Raw genomic sequence first — 19891 nt, 5'->3', positions numbered from 1 at the left:
GTTTGAAGACTTCAGTGGAGGAGGCCGGGTGTGGTGGCTTACGCCTGTAACCCCAGCACTTTCGGAGGCTGAGGCGGGTGGATCACAAGGTCAGGAGTTCGAGACCAGCCTGACCAACATGGTGAAACCCTGTCTCTACTAAAGATACAAAAATTAGCTGGGCACGGTGGTGCCTGCCTGTAATCCCAGCTACTCAGGAGGCTGAGGCAGGAGAATCGCTTGAACCCGAGAGGTGGAGGTTGCAGTGAGCCCAGATCACGCCACTGCACTCCAGCCTGGATGACAGAGCAAGACTCCTTCTCAAAAAAACAAAACAAAACAAACAAAAAAGAGACTTCAGTAGAGGAATTACAGGCACATGCCACCACACCCAGCTAATTGTATGTTTAGTAGAGATGTGGTTTCACCATGTTGGCCAGGCTGGTCTCAAACTCCTGACCTCAAGTGATCCATCTGCCTTGGCCTCTCAAAGTGCTAGGATTACAGGCGTGAGCCACTGCACCTGGCCCATGGTAAAGTATTTTAAATTAAGGTATATACATTGCTTTTTAAAGACATAATGCTATTGCACATTTAATAAACTACAGAATAGTGTAAACAGAACTTTTATATGCACTGGGAAACCAAAATTCATGTGCCTCACTTCATTGCAATACTAGCTTTATGGTAGTGGTCTAGAACTGAACCCTCAGTATCTGAGGTATGCTTGTATTAATCTGCATTTACAGACAAATTAAGGCACAGAAATGATCTTACAGTCACTTCAGCTAGAGTGAAAATTCAGATAATGCCTCAGCCCATGCTTCTAACCAATCATACTGTGAGTGTAGCATGCTGGTATTCTCAGAACTATTTCCTTTATCCAGAACAGTGCTAAAATTTTTTTTTATGGTAAATGGTTTTAGGAAAGGCATTTAGGTAAAGCACAATCCTCCGTTTTACACCTTCTTACTTTACATATTTACCATCCCTGCCAAACCACTCATTTTGACATGGAGCATTTCTACTACAGAGGGTGTAGTTGCATCTCACTTTATTTAAATATTTTCCTCTTTAGCCTTTGAAAGCTCCCACATTAACTGTATCTTCTCCAGTGAGTTGTAGTTCTCACACAGAACCATTACCCTTCCAGTCACTAGTGTATTTAAGCTCAAGTGAGTAAGACTAGTAATGATTAAAATGAACCTCACAATAAATTTTTAGCAAGGTAAGTTTAAGTCCCATCAATATTTTCAATAAATACTGGAAAGATGCTAAAGGCAGCAAGCATCCTGCTGTAGTGTTTCTTGATGTATGGATCTTTGCTTTATTAATTTGTTAAATGAGAGCTGATGAAACTATTTTCCCCCAAATAACAGTCATAGAAACATGTTACCTATTTGAAAGAACAATACCATTAGTTAGTTAAAAAATTTAATTGTAAGGATCAAGCAGTGGTTATTGGTGAAACCAATACACACTGACAGCTTTGAAGTGTTCAGATGCTAATTTTAAAATAAATGTGACAAATACCAATCAGATGTTCATAACACTTTTCAGGATCCACATGAACTTGATTATGGACATAGTTCAATACACAAGGGTAAGAGAAAGACAGTGTATAATCACCAATAATTAAACCAGAGGCATAATTTTTTCAAATAATTTTTAGTTACAGAATAAATTCTAACTTTTTAAAGTCTAAAGCTACATAAAACTCAAAGCAATCTATTTTTCTACCTGAGGTCAAAATGACTTTCCTTTTTCCTAACTAAACATAATTCTTAGCATTGAGGTAAATCTGAATTCATGTGGTATACTTTGTCAAACTTTTCCAAAAAATTTTAAGCCCTGCTTTAGAGAGAAATTCTCATGTTACACATATATATTTACATATTTTTTCTTCAAAGACTAATGACAATGTATGACGTTAATAGGCCTGTAATGGAACCATGATACTACTAATAATATGAAATAAAAAGCCACTCATTTATATAAAGTGTTCCTGAATGGTGCAATAAGAAATGGGATCACAGATTTATGTACATATATGAATCGCTAAGAGTTCAGAAATTAAGCTCACTTTAAGAAAACTCAGCCGGGCACAGTGGCTCACGCCTGTAATCCCAGTACTTTGGGAGGCCAACGCGGGTGGATCACGATGTCAGGAGTCCAAGACCAGCTTGACATGGTGAAACCCTGTCTCTACTACAAATACAAAAATTAGCCGAGCGTGGTGACACACGCCTGTAATCCCAGCTACTCAGGAGGCAAGGCAGGAGAATTGCTTGAACCAGGGAGGCGGAGGTTGCAGTGAGCCCAGATCGCGCTATTGCACTCCAGCCTGGACAAGAGAGCGAGACTCTGACTCCAGAAAAAAAAAAAAGAAAGAAAGAAAACTCATTCTATTTTTCTCTTTGGAGCAGAGGTTGCAAAACTGTGATGCCTAACAAAAACGTTGTGTATAAAAGCTCCAAAACCAAGCATTAGCCTAAATTGGCTATAACTGCAACTTAAATCAAAAACTATATCCAACTAGATCTTCGCTGTGGCTATGCAACTTTTTGCTTTGTGGCCTGAAGGTTTTTACTGAGGTAACAACCTCTTATCTCTTGTCCTTCCCTCAACCACAAAAGCAAAAATAAACAACAACAAAAAACACCTCTACAGCTTCCTTCTTCATGGCTGTCTTTGGCAATGCTTCCAAATCTTGAAAGCAAAAGAACCTGCTGAAGTATATGAGGAGGATGAAAACACTAAACATGACATATGAAAACCAATCTAAGCGTATGAATTGAGAAAGAAAATACTAGAAGGAAGGCAGAGCAGCAGTCGGCCCTCAACAGAAAACAAAAAAGAAGGAGGGCTGTAACTGCTCTGGCCCTTCTTCCATATTATCTCCCAATTAGAAGAGCGTGGAACCGAAAACTTAAACTCTGAAAAGGTAATAACTTTCAAGGAGGAGCTACAGAAGTGAATAAATGATAAAGAAGAACAGCAGTAGCTTTAGCTGTCAATGAGTTTCTTTGCTCTGGCATTGGCAATATCAATACGATCTCTGTTGGTGTCAGCCTGAAAAACAAGAAAGATATCAGCTTTACAAGGTAAGTAACTCTAATAAAAATTAAACTTTTTACACTTGGAGTAACTGACACACCGAGAAAATCCAAGAAACCACGTGAAGTTACATTACAAAACTCATGTTGGGCAAGAAGTAACAGAATATGAAATTCATTTGGAAAACCCCTGGTATATAAACATGACAAAGGTGTAACATATAAGACCTTGCCAATATTTCATAAATTCTGTAACACATTTTTTCATAGTTTAACATGCCTGAAACTGGGATGCATCCTGTAATCAATGGCATTTTTTGATGCAATGAAATATGAAAGAGTGCTCTTCTCTGTTAAAGATCTGGACCTTGTGTGAGTCCTCTGAACTGAATCATAGAATCTCATCTGGATTCAGACACCCTAAGTCTAACCTGGAGAGACTGAAATAACCTTTCCAAAGATCTTTGAAACGAATCTATTACCATCCTCACCAACATCTGAATTAAAATGACAGGTAAATATAGCCTAAACCCAGACTGCAGCATTTAAAGCATCTTGTGAACCACTGTTTCAATTAAATCCATCAAAAGTGATTTAACAGAGAGCCAAGCTTAAAAACTCACCCTAAAGTTCACTGAGATTTTAATGAGGTATGACTTTCTTTTTTTCCTTTCTTTTTGAGAAAGGGTCTCACTCTGTTGCCCAGGCTGGAATGCAATGGTGCAATCACAGCTCACTGCAGCCTTCAACTCCTACACTCAAGCAATCCTTCTGCCTCAGCCTCCCGAGTAACTGGGACAATAGGCACATGCCACCATGCCTGGTCAATTTTTAAATTTTTTTAGTAGAGTCGAGGTCTTGCTCTGGTCTCAAACTCCTGAGCTCAAGCAATCCTCCTGCCTCCGCCTCTCAAAGTGTTGAGATTACAGGTGTGAGCTACCACGGCTGGCCAAGGTATGACTTTACATGTGACACATCAAAACACTGAAAACAATTTCGCTTTCACTATCTTTATATCATGTAAAGTTAAGGGGGAAAAAAAAGAATCACAACTTTCTTTCACTCACATGACTCTATTTCGTGTGTCCACTCCATAAGAACTATTCTGCAGAACAGATTTTCACCTACGGACTCTTTCATGAGATGAGGATTCAGGAACTTAATTTATTTTTAGTTAACAAAATAGGCTGATGTGGGAGGAACGCTTTAGCCTAGGAGGCAGGCTGCAGGGAGCTGTGATTGTACCACCACACTACCCTAGGCGACAGAGCAAGACCCCATTCTCAATTAAAAAATTAGTTAACAAAATAAAACTTACTCATTTGGGAGAGAAAAAAACACACTCAAAAGCTAAAGTAGATACTAAGCTTCATGTGTGAAGGTTTAAGTAAAACTACTACATTCCAAAACTCTGGTTTCAAAATGCACCAACTGCCATGACAGGGAGGACTTGGCTCTTGTTTTATGTGTTAGAACCACCACCTCATCAGAATTAAGACCTATGAGGACAGGAGCTTATTCTACCGTGTCCCCCACAGTATCTAGCACAGATGTCTATTACTGAAACACTGAACTGGGTGTCTCATTTTCTTGTGGCAATAAAAACCTTTTACCTTGTCTGTGATTCGTTTTATTTGTGGATTTTGAGCATCAATCTCATTGCCTATGTTCAGGGCCATGTCTTTTAGATTTCCCAGGATACTGCCCACTTGAGTCAGGTTCTCTTCCATTTCATCTTCTCTGGCATCATTAGTTATGCTATCACAAGAAGACAGTTAATTCCATAGGTTTTGTTGAATTTAAATAAAGTCTGGATTTACTTTTCACAAAAGTAAGTAACCAAAATGACTCTCAGCAAGTATAAGATCCAAAAGAATATAGGTTACCATTCCTGGGAAACATTCTATAATAAAAACTGGGAGACTCATCAAAGAGAGCACAGTGTCTTAAAGTAATGTAAGAAAAGAAAGAAACTCTGAAACAGTGTTTCTCAAAGCGTAATTCCCAGCATCACCTGGGAAGCTGTTAGACATGAGAACATGCTAATTCTCACACTCCACTCCAGACCTACTCAATCAGAAACTGTAAGTGCATCCCAGAAACCTACGGTTTAATAAGCCCCTCAAGTGGTTCTAATGCACAGTTAAGTCTATCTAAAGAAGCACTGCCCTAAAAGAGAGGTTGGAAAACTACGGCCCAAGGACCAAATCTGGCCACCATATGATTTTGTAAATCAAGTGTTATTCAAACACAGCTGTGCTCATTTGTTTACATATTGTTTATGCCTGCTTTAACCCTACAACAGAGTTGAGTAATTGCAAGGGACTGTATGGCCTGAAAAGTCTGAAATATTAACTCTCTGGCTCGTTACAGATCTTCTTACAGGAATCTAGCTGACCCTTGTTCTAGATGACACATTTTAAAACATATTTTTTCTACATATAAAAGTAAAATATGTCTAGTTCAATAATTTGGAAAGTACTGAAAAGTATAAAGAAAAGTTAATTCCATCACCCAAGGTCAACCACCACAGTCAACATTTTGTCTGGCCGGGTGTGGTAGCTTATGCCTGTAATCCCAGCACTTTGGGAGGCCGAGGCAGGTGGATCACCTGAGGTCAGGAGTCCAAGACCAGCCTGGTCAACATGGTGAAACCCTGTCTCTACTAAAAATACAAAAATTAGCTGGGCGTGGTGGCGCACGCCTGTAGTCCCAGCTACTCGGAAGGCTGAGGCAGGAGAATAACTTGAACCTGGGAGGCAGAGGTTGCAGTGAACTGAGATCACGCCACTGCACTCCAGCCTGGGCAACACAGCAAGACTCTGTCTCAAAACAAAACAACAAACAAACAAAAAAACCCCACATTTTGTCAGTGGGCAGATTTTTAAATGCATTTTAAAAATGGAATAAATACAATTTTTATTTGTTTTATTAGTTAGGGGTCATGTACTGCTAAACTCATCTCCTAAGTGAACCATTCATTAAGAAAGGTACAGGAATATCAGGAGGAGTTGGCATACCGTTTAATGTATCCACCACTGGCTGCTCCTGTTGTTGGTTGCTGAAGCTGACCATTTGTCACCGGGCCTGGCTGTTTAGATACTACATTGCAAGGTGAGTTTTCTCCACCATCTCCCCATGTTGTCTTATAAGCCTTGCCAGACTCAAAGTTCTTTGTTCTATATAAGAGTCAGGAGTGTAGGGAGATACCAAAAAAAAGAAGACGGAGAGTTCTAATTATTAGTGCCTGTTACCTTGAGGATGACACTAATAACTCTAGTAGAAAAGCTGCATACAGCTAAGTCTAGATGATCTATACTATGCTCCATGGCAATATGGAATAGGAAATAGATGAATTATGTAAACCCATTGACACTAAAAAAAATTTTAAAAAGGTCCAAATACTACTTCTACCAAATCTTCACTAGGCTGTTAACAAGTAGCAAAAGGCAACTATTTGATTTTTCAGGTTCCCTTAGCCTCTGGCACTATCGTTTTGCTTTTCTCTTCCAAGTGTATCCAGCACTATCTAGAAAAGAGGTTAATGCACATTACTTAAAAAAAGGTCCCTTAGAAAAGGTGTTCTGGGATACCTTAAGAGGTTCCTTGAAGGCATCTCAGAGGTTGACAAGGGATGACAGAATAAGAAGGCTGACGCTGGGTGCAGTGGCTCACGCCTGTACTCCCAGCACTTTGGGAGGCCAAGGCGGGTGGATCGCTTGAGCTCAGGAGTTTAAGATCAGCCAGGGCAACACGGCAAAAACCCATCTCTCAAACTCCTGACCTCAAGTGATCCATCCACCTCGGCCTCCCAAAGTGCTGGGACTACAGGCTCGTGAGCCACTGCTCCCTGCCTCAAAATGCCATCTCTATAAAAAAATACAAACATTAGCTGGGTGTGGTGGCACACGCCTGTGGTCCCAGCTACTCGAGAGGCTGAGGTGGGAGGACTGCTTGAGCCCAGAAGGTCGAGGCTGCAGTGAGCCATGATAGTGCCACTGCACTCCAGCCTGGGTGACAGAGTGAGACCTAATCTTAAATAAATAAATAAAATTTTAAAATAAGAAGACTGAATTTGAACCAGCGTAGTTCCAGCTAATCAGTTTTTATTAGAATTTTCCATGAAATTTTAAACAATGGTTTCTTACAAACAAACCAGCCATCAGGAAAGAAAGGCATGAATAATTTCCAAATTGGACAATCAGCGGACAAATAAGTATCTTGACCACACAAGCGGTCATTCATAAATCCTGTAGTGTAGGAGTTTTTCATTTAAGAGTTTCCTCTTTAAAAAAATGATCAAGGCCGGGCACAGTATCTCACACCGGTAATCCCAGCACTTTGGGAGGCCAAGGTGGGTGGATCACCTGAGGTCAGGAGTTCAAGACCAGCCTGGGCAACATGGTGAAACCCCATCTTTACTAAAAATACAAAAATTAGCTGGGTGTGGCAGCACGTGCCTATAATCCCAGCTACTGGGGAGGCTGAGGCAGGAGAATCGCTTGAACCCAGGAGGCGGAGGTTGCAAGGAGCCAAGATCACACCACTGCACTCCAGCCTGGGCAACAGAGCGAGACACTCCATCTCAAAAAAAAAAAAAAATCATAAGTCTAAGTGTCTTAAAAAGAAAGAAAAAGTGGCTATTACAGGAAAAAAAAATGGCTGTTACGGAAAAGTGACACAAAACTTTTCTTGATTATTTGGCTAAAGTCAAGCTTTCATTCAATTTTAGTTTTCACTTTTCTATAAACAAAAACGAAATAGTATGTTGCTCAAATATTGGTCTCTGATTTATTCTACATTTTACATTAATAAGGAAGTTTTAAAATTGCAAAAATTAAAAAGGTAGGGAAGAGATTTTATGAAAAAAGTGACTTCTTCCTTAATAGGCATGTGAGGATTCATTTTCGGCAAACCTAGAATTGAATCTTAGACTTTATCATTAACATTACAGAAAGGATACTACTAATTTTTTTTTGTGAGAGGCATTGCAAAGGCAAATTTATGAACACTGAAGAGCTAGTTCTCCAAGTGTGTTTCATGGTACCACTTTAAGTTATCATAATTATGTTTCTATGCTGTTTTTATTAATTAACCCATTTATTTATTAAGAAGCCATGTTAAATTTTTCTTGGAACAAGGTAGGATATATATTTTTAAAATAAATATTCACATGTATTCTTTCTTTGTTAATAATAAGAAAGGTCCCAGGCAAAATTCTAGAGCAGAGTAAGTGCTAGTAAATAAAACAAAAGCAATATATTAGTTTATCAGAAAGTTAATAACCACAAATATTAACAGAAGTAATAGAAGTGGGGCTTTTATTAGAATTTCGGATTGTGGAACAGGTGCAAGAGAGAAGGTTGAAATTCCAAAGTAACTAATGAGATATTATGTTTCTGACAGCACAAAAAGAGGAGTGGACTGGGACATGACCTTGGGTTCTGGTCTATTAAGGGATATATATGCATTCCAACCTCCTTCCCAAGATTAAGAGGCAATATTTGAAAAAATTCTTTACACTTATGAGAATTCTTCTTTCCACAATTAGATATAAGGGCATAAAATGCAAATGAATTGTTTAAAAATGATCATGTGAATGATTTTTAATTGAAGCATAGTCTATAAACAAAGAATCAGATTGGTTATCAAACTCTGCTGTCTTTAAAATGACTGGATCTTGGCCGGGTGCGGTGGTTCACACCTGTAATACCAGCACTTTGGGAGGCCGAGGCAGGCAGATCACGAAGTCAGGAGTTCGACACCAGCCTGGCCAACATGGTGAAACCCTGTCTCTACTAAAAATACAAAACTTAGCTGGGTGTGGTGGCGCTCAAATGCAGTCCCCGCAACTCAGGAGGCAGAGGCAGAAAAATCACTTGAACCTGGGAGGCAGAGGTTGCAGTGAGCCCAGATCGTGCCACTGCACTGCAGCCTTGGTGACAGAGTGAGACTCTGTCTCAAAAAAAAAAAAAAAAAAAAAGAAGACTGGATCTTTGAAGATATTCTTTCTGTAACAAGGGGAAAAGACACAAAAAGCTGACTTTGAAATTTTTTTTTTTTTTTTTTTTGAGATGGAGTCTCGCTGTATCGCCCAGGCTGGAGTGCAGTGGCACGATCTCAGCTCACTGCAAGCTCCGCCTCCCGGGTTCACACCCTTCTCCTGCCTCAGCCTCCCAAATAGCTGGGACTACAGGCGCCTGCCACCACGCCCAGCTAATTTTTTGTATTTTTAGTAGAGACGGGGTTTCACCGTGTTAGCCAGGATGGTCTCGATCTCCTGACCTCGTGATCCACCTGCCTCAGCCTCCCAAAGTGCTGGGATTACAGAAGTGAGCTACCGCGCTCGGCTGACTTTGAATTTTTTTACAGCTTTGCATTGTGTTGGCATGTTTACCTTCAAATGGGATGGGAAAAAAAACTACTTGTTTTTCTTGCAGTTATAGTATGTTCTGCGTGTTTATGAAGAGGTGGTGTGACAGTTCAGTGTGTCTCATTCAGCATGTCCACTCTAGGTAATGCCTTTTGGTTGCTCAAGACCCTGTTACTGGCCATCACCCTGGAGTTTCCTCCACCAAGTTGGAACCTGTTTTTAAGGCATTGTCAGATAGCTGCTTATCTAAGTTAATAAAATAAAAAATGTTCACAAATAGAAATATGTTTTTAAACTAATTTACTTTCCTTCCAAAGGGTCTTAGATGCTTTAAAAGTAATACCTTCCAAACTTGACTGAGTATCAGAGCGACCTCAGCAGTCCCCAACCTTTTTGGCACTGGGGAACCAGTTTCATGGAAGACTATTTTTCCACGAATGGGGACCAGGGGATGCTTTGGGGATGAAATTGTTCCACCTCAGATCATCAGGCATTAGTTAGATTCTCATAAGGAGTGTACAACTAGATCTCTCACATGCACAGTTCACAATAGGGTTCTTGCTCCTATGAGAATGTACTGCCACTGCTGATCTGAGAGGAGGCAGAGCTCAGGCAATAATGCTCACCTCCTGCTATGAGGACCAGTTTCTGTTAACAGGCCATGGACCAATAGTGGTCCATGGCTGGGGGGGTTGAGGGCCCCTGCTGTAGAACACATAGATAGTAGGCTGCACTCTGAAGATTCTACTCCAATACACATGGGGTATAGCCTGGGAATCGTTTGTTGTTGTTTTATATAAGGTCAGTGGGACATTTAGCGATCCAGGAGGAGTACTTTAGATTACTCTGGTAGTCTATTATAGACTCTAGTAGTCTATATATTGGAGCACTAAATAATTAATCTGGAAGAAGCAAAGGGACATGTCAGGATTAAAACAAAACAAAAAAAAGCCAGGCGCGGTGGCTCACACCTGTAATCCCAGCACTTTGGGAGGCCGAGGTGGGTGGATCGTGAGGTCAGGAGTTCAAGACCAGCCTGGCCAAGATGGTGAAACCCCGTCTCTACTAAAAATACAAAAAACTAGCCAGGCGCAGTGGCAGGTGCCTGTAATCCTAGCTACTTGGGAGGCTGAGGCAAGAGAATCACTTGAACTCGGAAGGCGGAGGTTGCAGTGAGCCGAGATCATGCCACTGTACTCCAGCCTGAGGGACAGAGTGAGACTCCATCTAAAAACAAACAAACAAACAAAAAACAAAAAACAAAAAAGTAACAGCATTTGGAGTAAAATAATGAAATCCCAATCCTAGGCATGTCATTCAGAAGCTACAGAATCTTGAGCAAACTTCAGTGTCAGAGCATCCCTTTCTTTGTACGTAAAACTAGGATAATAACAATACTTAATGTTTAGCAGGGCTGTAAAATGTTCTGTTGATAACAGACATAAAACTGCTTTGTAAATCACTGGATAAATATTTTCATTCATTGGCTTCAACTTCAACCTGACCTTTAGTCAACAGTTCATGCCTGTAAGTGCACGGATTACCAACTGGCATGTTTACTTTTTGGTCCATTACCATTTCTTAGCTTTGAGATCTACAGGTAGATGAATGTAGTTGGAATATCGTGACATGAAAGATTACTAGGACCAGGTTGTTTTAGTCTACAGTAAGAAAGAGTAGTTTTAATCTGTGACAGGACTCTTGAAAATAAAATGTACAGCCCCTCTGGGAAGAAATTAGTCTTCATGATAAAATGCCTAAGTAAATTTGTGATAAATTTTAATGAAGTTCAGAACTCCATCTAGAAACTTAGATTTACAACTGACTGTTAGTTCTGAGTGGTCTAATAGTCTTTAACTGGAACCTTTTTTTTTTTCCCCACTTAAACGTCTCATTCAAAAATGGCAAGTTTTCGGGTGTGTGGCTCACACCTGTAATTTCAGCATTTTGGGAGGCCAAGGCGGGTGAATTACTTGAGGTCAGGAGTTCAAGACCAGTCTGACCAACATGGTGAAACCCATTCTGTACTAAAAATACAAAAAATTAGCTGGGTGTGGTGGCACACGCTTGTAATCCCAGTTACTCGTGAGGCTGAGGCAGGAGAATCGCTTGAACCTGGGAGGCGGAGGTTGCAGTGAGCTGAGACTGAGCCACTATACTCTAGCCTGGGGGACAGAGCGAGACTCTGTCTCAAAAAAAAAAAAAAAAAAAAAAGGCAAGTTTTAAGTAAGAATCTGAAATATCCCTTAGTCAATTCAGGAAGCTGGTATCAAGCATAAAACTGTAAATATCAAGGTATGAGCACAAAAACAATAATTTCTTTTTTTTTTTTTTTTTTAGTTTTGGTTGCATCAATATTAGTTTTAACTGAATTAAAAATAGCAAAAATAAAACTAAATATTAGCTGTGACTATTTCACATCAAGGAGAAAAGGGACCAAATAAATATTAACTAATAATAGAGAGTGAATGTGAGTGTGTGTATGCTTTGGATAGTCAAACTAAGGAAAGAAGAAAAAAGGAGGGCAGGAAACAAAGGGTAGAAATCAAATACTTAATTTTTTAACATTTAATCATGTTCATAATTCTCATAAAGATCTAAACTTAAGAGTCAGACACAATAATAAACAGTAAGCTGACAAAACTTACCTCCCATGAAAAATTAAGATTAGTTAGTTCTATATTAATTCAACATGAAATCACAGCAAGTTAACACATGATGTAACAGGAATTATAGAATAGTTTATAACATATGTAGAGGGGAAACCCTTATTTAAGGAAAGAAGATACCAGATATGGTAGCATTTAAAATTTTATATCCCACTTTGTTCCAAATAGGATTTGAGACGACTAGACTGGCAATTGATTCCTTAATATGGTAGTGGCCTAAATCATGGGTAATCCTAATCATTAGAAGCAAAACTTTAATAGAGGAAATCTTGACTCAAGAACCAGAAAAAAGTAGGGAAACTTAATGGAAGACAGGATGCTAAAATCAAAGTCTATGAAGACAGAGAAGCATTTAGCATGACTTCCCTTACCTTTTATCAGAACTAGACTGCAGCAGCTGTCTCAAAGATCAACCTATTTTAAATTTCTTAAGAAACTCCAGGAGTATTGTTATTTTGGTAATCTTAAATGTTATTTAGCAAAAACTTAGTTATCAGAGACATTTGTCAAAGGATGGTATTATAAATTAAGGTCCTTTTGTCAAGTCCATCTTTTGTGAGATAGCACCCATCAAGAACAAATTCACTTTACACTACACACCACCACACAGTTTAGAGACAGTTTTCACCATTCACAAAATCCATGCACATGCACAGAAAAGCCATTTGAAGCATCACCTTTAGATAGCAGGTTAGCAGCCCAAACTGCGCCACAAGACTGCATCTTAAAGTTCCCTTTGATCAGTTACTGAGCCCGGCTTCTGATGTTAAATCTTCATTTTTAGTAAGCAGATTAGAAAGGAAGAGATTAGGTGAGAGAATGAAATGCAGAAAATAGTAAATGCCAGTCAAACAGAACAGAAGCAGGTTTAAAGTTTTAAAAACATAATGCATTCAATTTCCTGCCTGGTTTCATAGAAACTACCAACATCTGAGAATCTAGATAAAAAGAAAAATAAGAAAACTATTTAAACCAGAGCACATTTCATTTTTCCTCAGAATTTTGGGTGATGATATTCTTTCCTAAAATTAGACAATATGAGAGAAGGCCATGGAGTGCTTTGAGACTCCTTCCTCTTAGTGATTAAGATTTCTCTTAATTACTTCTATTATGTATTTTATTTTCTTATATATTTTTTCATTGTAATTTTAAAAAATCTTTTTACACATCAAACTCTCCCACCAGCCAACAAGTTTCTCAAGGACACTCAAATCAACAAGTGTTTATTGAGTAACTACTGTATATCCAATACTATGTGAGGTATAAAAAATCATGTCATGATATATAAAACAGGCAGGGCCAGAGGTATGCCTTACTCATATTTGTGTCTCCAGTGAGCAGGATGGAAGAAGCACTAAACTACTGAATGAAATATAATTCAATATTCATTTTAATTAGTCGGAGCTGAATTTTTACACCTCGGTATGACTTAAGATCGGAATAGCAGTAAACCTGTAGTGCCAATTTAGAACTTCTCTAGTAAGTGGTCCAGAAATGCCAATTTGTCTTCAAACTATGTGCCATTGTTAGACTTTATAAAACAGGCAAGTTAAGACAGAAGAATACCTTATCTAAGAATGTTTAAGGCCAGGTGCGGTGGCTCACGCCTGTAATCCCAACACTTTGGGAGGCCAAGGCGGGCAGATCACAAGGTCAGGAAATCGAGACCATCCTGGCTAACACGGTGAAACCCCGTCTCTACTAAAAATACAAAAAATTAGCCAGGTGTGGTGGCGGGCGCCTGTAGTCCCAGCTACCCGAGAGGCTGAGGCAGGAGAATGGCGTGAACCCGGGAGGCGGAGCTTGCAGTGAGCCGAGATCGTGCCACTGCACTCCAGCCTGGGCAACAGAGCGAGACACCATCTCAAAAAAATAAAAATAAAAAAAAAGAATGTTTAAACTGGGACATCAAGCAGTTTACTATTCTGAGACTTCCCATTTTAAATCTGTCTGCTTTCAAATTCTTGTTAATTAGAATTACAATTTATCAATTACTGCCTAAGATATGTGATTTTAAAAAAGGATTTGTGGGCTGGGCGCGGTGGCTCATGCCTGTAATCCCAGCACTTTGGGAGGCCAAGGTGGATGGATCACGTGGTCAGGAGTTCGAGACCAGCCTGACCAACATGGTGAAACCTCATCTCTACTAAAAATACAAAAATTAGCCAGGCGTGGTGGTGCACGCCTGTAATCCCAGCTACTCGGGAGGCTGAGGCAGGAGAATCACTTGAACCTGGGAGGCAGGGGTTGCAGTGAGCTGAGATCACACCACTGTACTCCAGCCTGGTGATACAGCGAGACTCTGTCTCAAAAAAAAAAAAAAAAAAGCAAGGGGGTTCTGCCTGGTTTTGAATCCCAGCTCTTCCACTACATAGTGTAGCCTGGATGCAAAATGATAATAGTAAAAAACATCTATCTCATATTAAGGCTACTGTTTAAGGATTAAATTAACATGTTCAGAATAGTACCTTAAATTAATGCACAGGCCCACAACTGTTACCCCAATCCATTGGGGACAAGATGTTTTGGACAGTACCACATAATTAAATACATTAATATTTCTGTAGTGACGTTGGGTGTGGTGGCTCATTTCTGTAACACCAGCACTTTGGGAGGCCAATGTGGGAGGATTGCTTGAGCTTAGGAGTTTGAGACCAGCCTGAGCAACATAGTGAGACCTCATCTCTACAAAAACTTTTTAAAGTCCAGGTGCAGTGGCTCATGCCTGTAACCCCAGCACGTTGGGAAGCCGAGGTGGGTGGATCACTTGAGGTCAGGAGTTCAAGACCATCCTGGCCAACATGGCAAAACCCCATCTCTACTAAAAATACAATAGTTAGCAAGGTGTTGGTACATGCCTCTAATCCCAGCTACTTGGGTGGTTGAGGCATGAGAATCGATTGAACCCAGGAAGTGAAGGTTGCAGTGAGCCGAGATTGCACCACTGCACTCCAGTCTGGGTGACAACGTAAAACTCTGTCTCAAAAAAAGAAAAGAAAAGAAAAGAAACAGGGTCAGGCATGGTGGCTCATGCTTGTAATCCCAGCACTTTGGGAGGCCGAGGCAAGCGGATCACCTGAGGTCAGGAGTTCAAGACCAGCCTGGCCAACATGGTGAAACCCCGTCTCTACTAAAAATACAAAAATTAGCTGGGCGTGGTGGCAGGCACCAGTAATCCCAGCTATTTGGGAGGCTGAGGCAGGAGAATCGGTTGAACCTAGGAGGCAGAGGTTGCAGTGAACTGAGACTGCATCACTGCACTCTAGCCTGGGCAACAGAGTGAGACTCCGTCTCAAAAAAAAAAAAAAAAAAAGAAGAAACAAAAGTTTTTAAAAACAAACCAGGCATGGTGACATGCACCTGTAGTCCCAGCTACTCATGAGGCTGAGGTGGGGGGATCACTTGAACCTAGGAGGTCGAGGCTGCAGTGAGCCAAGATCATACCACTGTACTCCAACCTGGGTGACAGAGTGAGACCCTGACTCAAAAAGAGTATTTCTGTAGTGAAACCAATTAATATTTACAGCAAGTAATAAAGACTAAACATAGCTTCAGTTCAGGTTACATTTTATACCCTAATGAGTTGTGGCACCATTACAGCAAAAATAAAACAAAACTTTAGCTTTCAGAGTTTTTTAGATTTCTGAATGGCCAGCAGGGCTTAATGGCTCATGCCTGCAATCCCAGCACTTCTGGAGGCCAAGGTGGGTAGACTGCCTGAGCCCAAGGGTTTGAGACCAGCCTGGCCAACATGGTGAAACCTTGTCTCTACAAAAGATACAAAATTAGCTGGGTGTGGTGGCATGTGCCTGTAAATCCCAGCTACTCAGGAGGCTGACGCTGGAGGATAGGTTGAGGCTGCAGTGAGCCATGACTGTGCCACTGCACTCCAGCCTGGGTAACAGAGCGAGACCCTGTCTTGAGAAAAAAAAAAAAAAGAAAGAAAAGAAAAAGTATTTCCAAATGGCAAATAAGGAACTCTGGACCTGACCTGGGTTGTTACTGCTACTGCTGGTATGAAGACTAGGCCTTATACATAAGACTAAGATCTCATGTCTACCTTTAAGAAGCTCATGTTATGGTTATTCATGTGACGAGCCTAACTGAAACACAGACTAGCAGATTAGAAAGATCAAGACACAGGCAAGAATGATAGGAACAGAGCTGAGGATAAGAGATATCATACTGGCCAAGGTCTCAATGGTGTAAGAAAAAATAGGTGGAAGAAAGACAATTACAATCAGACATCTTTAACTGAGATAATACTTTCTTCTCTTAAGGGAACTCTTTTGTTACAGCAGCCCCTTGATTCCATCTCTCAAGAAGTGCAAGAAAAAAAAAAAAGAAAGAAGTGCCAGTTGGGTGCAGTGGCTCAAGCCTGTAATCCCAGGGCTTTGGGAGGCTGAAGTGGGAGGATTTCTTGAGGCCAGGAGTTTGATACAAGCCTGGGCAACACAGCAAGACCCCTGCCTCTACAAAAAATTTCAAAAATTAGCTGGGCATGGTGGCACACACCTGTAATCCTAGCTACTTGGGAGGCTGAGGTGGGTGGATTGCTTGAGCCCAGATGTTTGAGGCTACAGTGAGCTATGGTGGCACCACTGCATTCAAGCCCGGGAGACAGAGGGAGAGGCCATCTCTAAAAAAGTAATGCCTTCTCTTGATCCACTGAGAAAGGGTTCTACTGAGGTTAGAGGCTGAAGAATGCTGATTCAGGACCATACCCTACCTTGTTTCCCACCAGTCTTCAAGAAAAGCTTGCCTATGCTTGGCTGGGATACACAAAGAGACATAAAATTAATACTCTGTAGCTGCATTTCCCACTTTCTGTGATATTAGACCATCTTAGGTCTAATTCAGTGCTCTTCCTGTTTATCAACACGTGACTTAGAGCTGATCTTCCTCTAAGATTTTAGGGGAGACTTCTTTCTCCTTGTTCTCCTAACATCTGATCTCAAGAAAATTCATCTACTTCCTCTCTTCTGTACTCTTCCAAGAAGGTACATGGAACACAAGAGAAAGGTACAATTATGTTTGTAAAACATAGCTAAGAGTTTGTATCAAATAATCTGTACATTTTAACTTGTTTGCTTAAAGTAATCTGCTAAACTCTGATTGACAAGTCATAGTTATTAAAATATGAACTTTTGGCCGGGAGCGGTGGCTCACACCTGTAATCCCCACACTTTGGGAGGCAGAGGCGGGCAGATCACCTGAGGTTAGGAGTTTGAGACCAGCCTGGCCAACACGGCGAAACCCTGTCTCTACTAAAAATATAAAAATTAGCTGAGTATGGTGGCACACATTTGTAATCCCAGCTACTTGGGAGGCTGAGGCAGGAGAATCACTTGAACCCGTGAGGTGGAAGTTGCAGTAAGCCGAGATCACACCACTGCACTCCAGCCTGGGTGACAGAGCGAGACTCCGTCTCAAAAAATACAGAACTTTCAGTTGGTCAACCAAGGTGTAAACAGGTCAACAGACTTGTGTTAGAATAGGAAGCCAATGGATAAGACTAGGAAGAACACTGTCAAACCTTAACTCCTCATGGCCAAAACAAACACTAAAGTTGACTGACAAGCAATTAATCTCTACTTTCTATAACAGAAATGGCATAAAAATGTTGTTACATAAAAACACTTATCTGAAAATATAAAAATATAACCACTGTTGGTTTACAAGACCAGCTGAGAACTGGATGAAATACTAATGTCTAAGAACCTCTTTAAAAATGAATACATTGAGGCCGGGTGTGGTGGCTCACACCTGTAATCCCAGCACTTGAGGAGGCTAAGGCGGGCGGATCATGAGGTCAAGAGATCAAGACCATCCTGGCCAACATAGTGAAACCCCGTCTCTACTAAAAATACAAAAATTAGCTGGGTGTGGTGGCATGCGCCTGTAGTCCCAGGTACTCGGGAGGCTGAGGCAGGAGAAATCACTTGAACCCAGGAGACGGAGGTTGCAGTGAGCTGAGACTGCGTCACTGCATTCCAGCCTGGTAACAGAGTGAGACTCCATCTCAAAAAAAAAAGAATACTTTGGCTGTGTGCAGTGGCTCATGCCTGTAATCCTAGCACTTTGGGAGGCCAAGGTGGGAGGATCTCTTGTGCCCAGGAAAGAGAGGCTGCAGTGAGCTGTGATCACGCCACTGCATTCCAGCCTCAGTAACAGAGACCCTGTCTCAGAAAAAAAACAAAACAAAACTTTCAGCAGTGAGTACAGTCATTCAATCTCCAGATACTGTCGTTTCTTTTTATACTCCACTCCAATCTGTCAACTCCTTAGTTTGGCATTCAAGTTCCTCTACTACCTACTTATATCTTACTTTCCACTTCTCATCTACATGAGTCACACAGCTCAGTTAAGTCAAGCTCCTTGTTAATCTTTATTTTGAACCTTTCATAGGAAATGCCCTCACTGTTCCTCCCTGTTCATCCAAATCCTTCTAATCACTCAAAGCCCAATCCACATCCTACCTCTTCTATAAGATGCTCTCCAACCCAACCTTTATCAGTTCTGTATACCTAGCCTTGGTCACTATCATATAATCTAACATTAGATTTAGGCTTGGTCACTATCATATAATCTAACATTAGATTTATGTATCTTTTATGTTTTGCCATTCTTTCCCAACTCTTCTACTCTTTTGGCCATCCCTCATGTGCCTACCACAAAATATATATTTTGTTAATACTCCTCCTTTGAAAGGAAAAGAAAATAACTCCATCCTGCTCTCCATCATCCAGATATACATTTCCCTATACTTCCTAACCTTTTCATGTATTACTACAAATTGAAATTGGACTTGATCCCAGGATTGGTCAAATGTAAGTCACAGTTTTCAGTGAACACGCAGTACTTACACAAAAAGCTTAATCTGCCTGAAGGAGAGACAACTTAGATTTATCTAATAGAGTTCCTCATTAAGCCCAGTCATACTTCTGACCTTAGCTGGTGGGAGAAGGTGGGGTACTCTCATTATTTATTTTGAAACCATCTTAATTTATCAACTCACCTATTACATGGGCAGACACAAAGGCCACAGCATTTGTTGAGTTCTGTTAAAGTCTTCTCTGTCTCTCTCATGTCCTTATTTATTTGGTCCAAGCCTTCTTCTATGCGGTTTAGTTGTTCTAAGAATAAGTTGTGAAATTAACACTTTGTGTTCCATTCACAGTGTCAACCAGAAAATGCTATTATTATGGAACAGCAAACTTCAACCTTGAATCTACCAATAACTCCCCACAGTGAGTATGTCAGTGTCAAAAGGTATTAGAAGCGATTCAACATGATAACAATCTTTCACGTACTGATCCGGAGGCACCTAGCCTCTTGCTGTGGAAAAATTTGTTCTAAAAAGCTTGTATATGGCTGGGTATGGTGGCTCACGCCTGTGATCCCAGCACTTTGGGAGGCCGAGGAGGGCGATGACCTGAGGTCAGGAGTTCAAGACCAGCCTGGCCAACATGGTGAAACCCCATCTCTAATAAAAATACAAAAATTAGCTGGGTGTGGTGATGGGTGCCATAATCCTAGCTACCTGGGAGGCTGAGGCAGGAGAATTGCTTGAACCCGGCAGTTGGAGGTTGCAGTGAGCTGTGATTGCACCACTGAACTCCAGCCTGGATGACAGAGTGGGACTCCCGCTCAAAAAAAAAAAAAAGAATCTTGTATAGTAGGACCAAGGGACGGTTATTTAGAGATCATCCTTACAACCAAGTTAAGGGTACTTTGACCAGGTCAAATCCCCATCATTTCTATAATAGGTTCAAAACCTGAGGGCTATTATAAGAGTAATAAAAACTAGACCT

At 40.7% G+C, this 19891-nt stretch overlaps 1 protein-coding gene across 10 annotated transcripts in view; it reads right to left on the bottom strand.

Annotated features, from left to right (window-relative positions):
* Positions 1 to 1399: 1399 nt before the first annotated feature.
* SNAP23 (synaptosome associated protein 23) overlaps positions 1400 to 19891 on the bottom strand; it is a 42327-nt gene continuing 23835 nt past the window's right edge. For 8 of the 10 annotated variants that reach the window (XM_055098333.2, XM_055098329.2, XM_055098330.2 and 5 more), the window contains 4 exons: positions 19096 to 19213; positions 6056 to 6214; positions 4649 to 4793; positions 1400 to 3051 (listed from right to left, as the gene is read on the bottom strand). In XM_055098333.2, the coding sequence (XP_054954308.2) occupies positions 2986 to 3051; positions 4649 to 4793; positions 6056 to 6214; positions 19096 to 19213 (488 nt within the window). In that variant the 3' untranslated portion in view covers positions 1400 to 2985. The remainder of the gene's footprint in view (positions 3052 to 4648; positions 4794 to 6055; positions 6215 to 19095; positions 19214 to 19891) is intronic. The other 2 variants (XM_003805600.5, XM_063596585.1) reach the window with 1 other exon arrangement.

This window comes from Pan paniscus, chromosome 16 (genome assembly GCF_029289425.2).
Source record: "Pan paniscus chromosome 16, NHGRI_mPanPan1-v2.0_pri, whole genome shotgun sequence".
In the NCBI taxonomy this organism is placed as follows: Eukaryota; Metazoa; Chordata; class Mammalia; order Primates; family Hominidae; genus Pan; species Pan paniscus.
The sequence above is the reverse complement of the archived record's forward strand: the minus strand, read 5'-3'. Positions and strand labels throughout refer to the sequence as shown.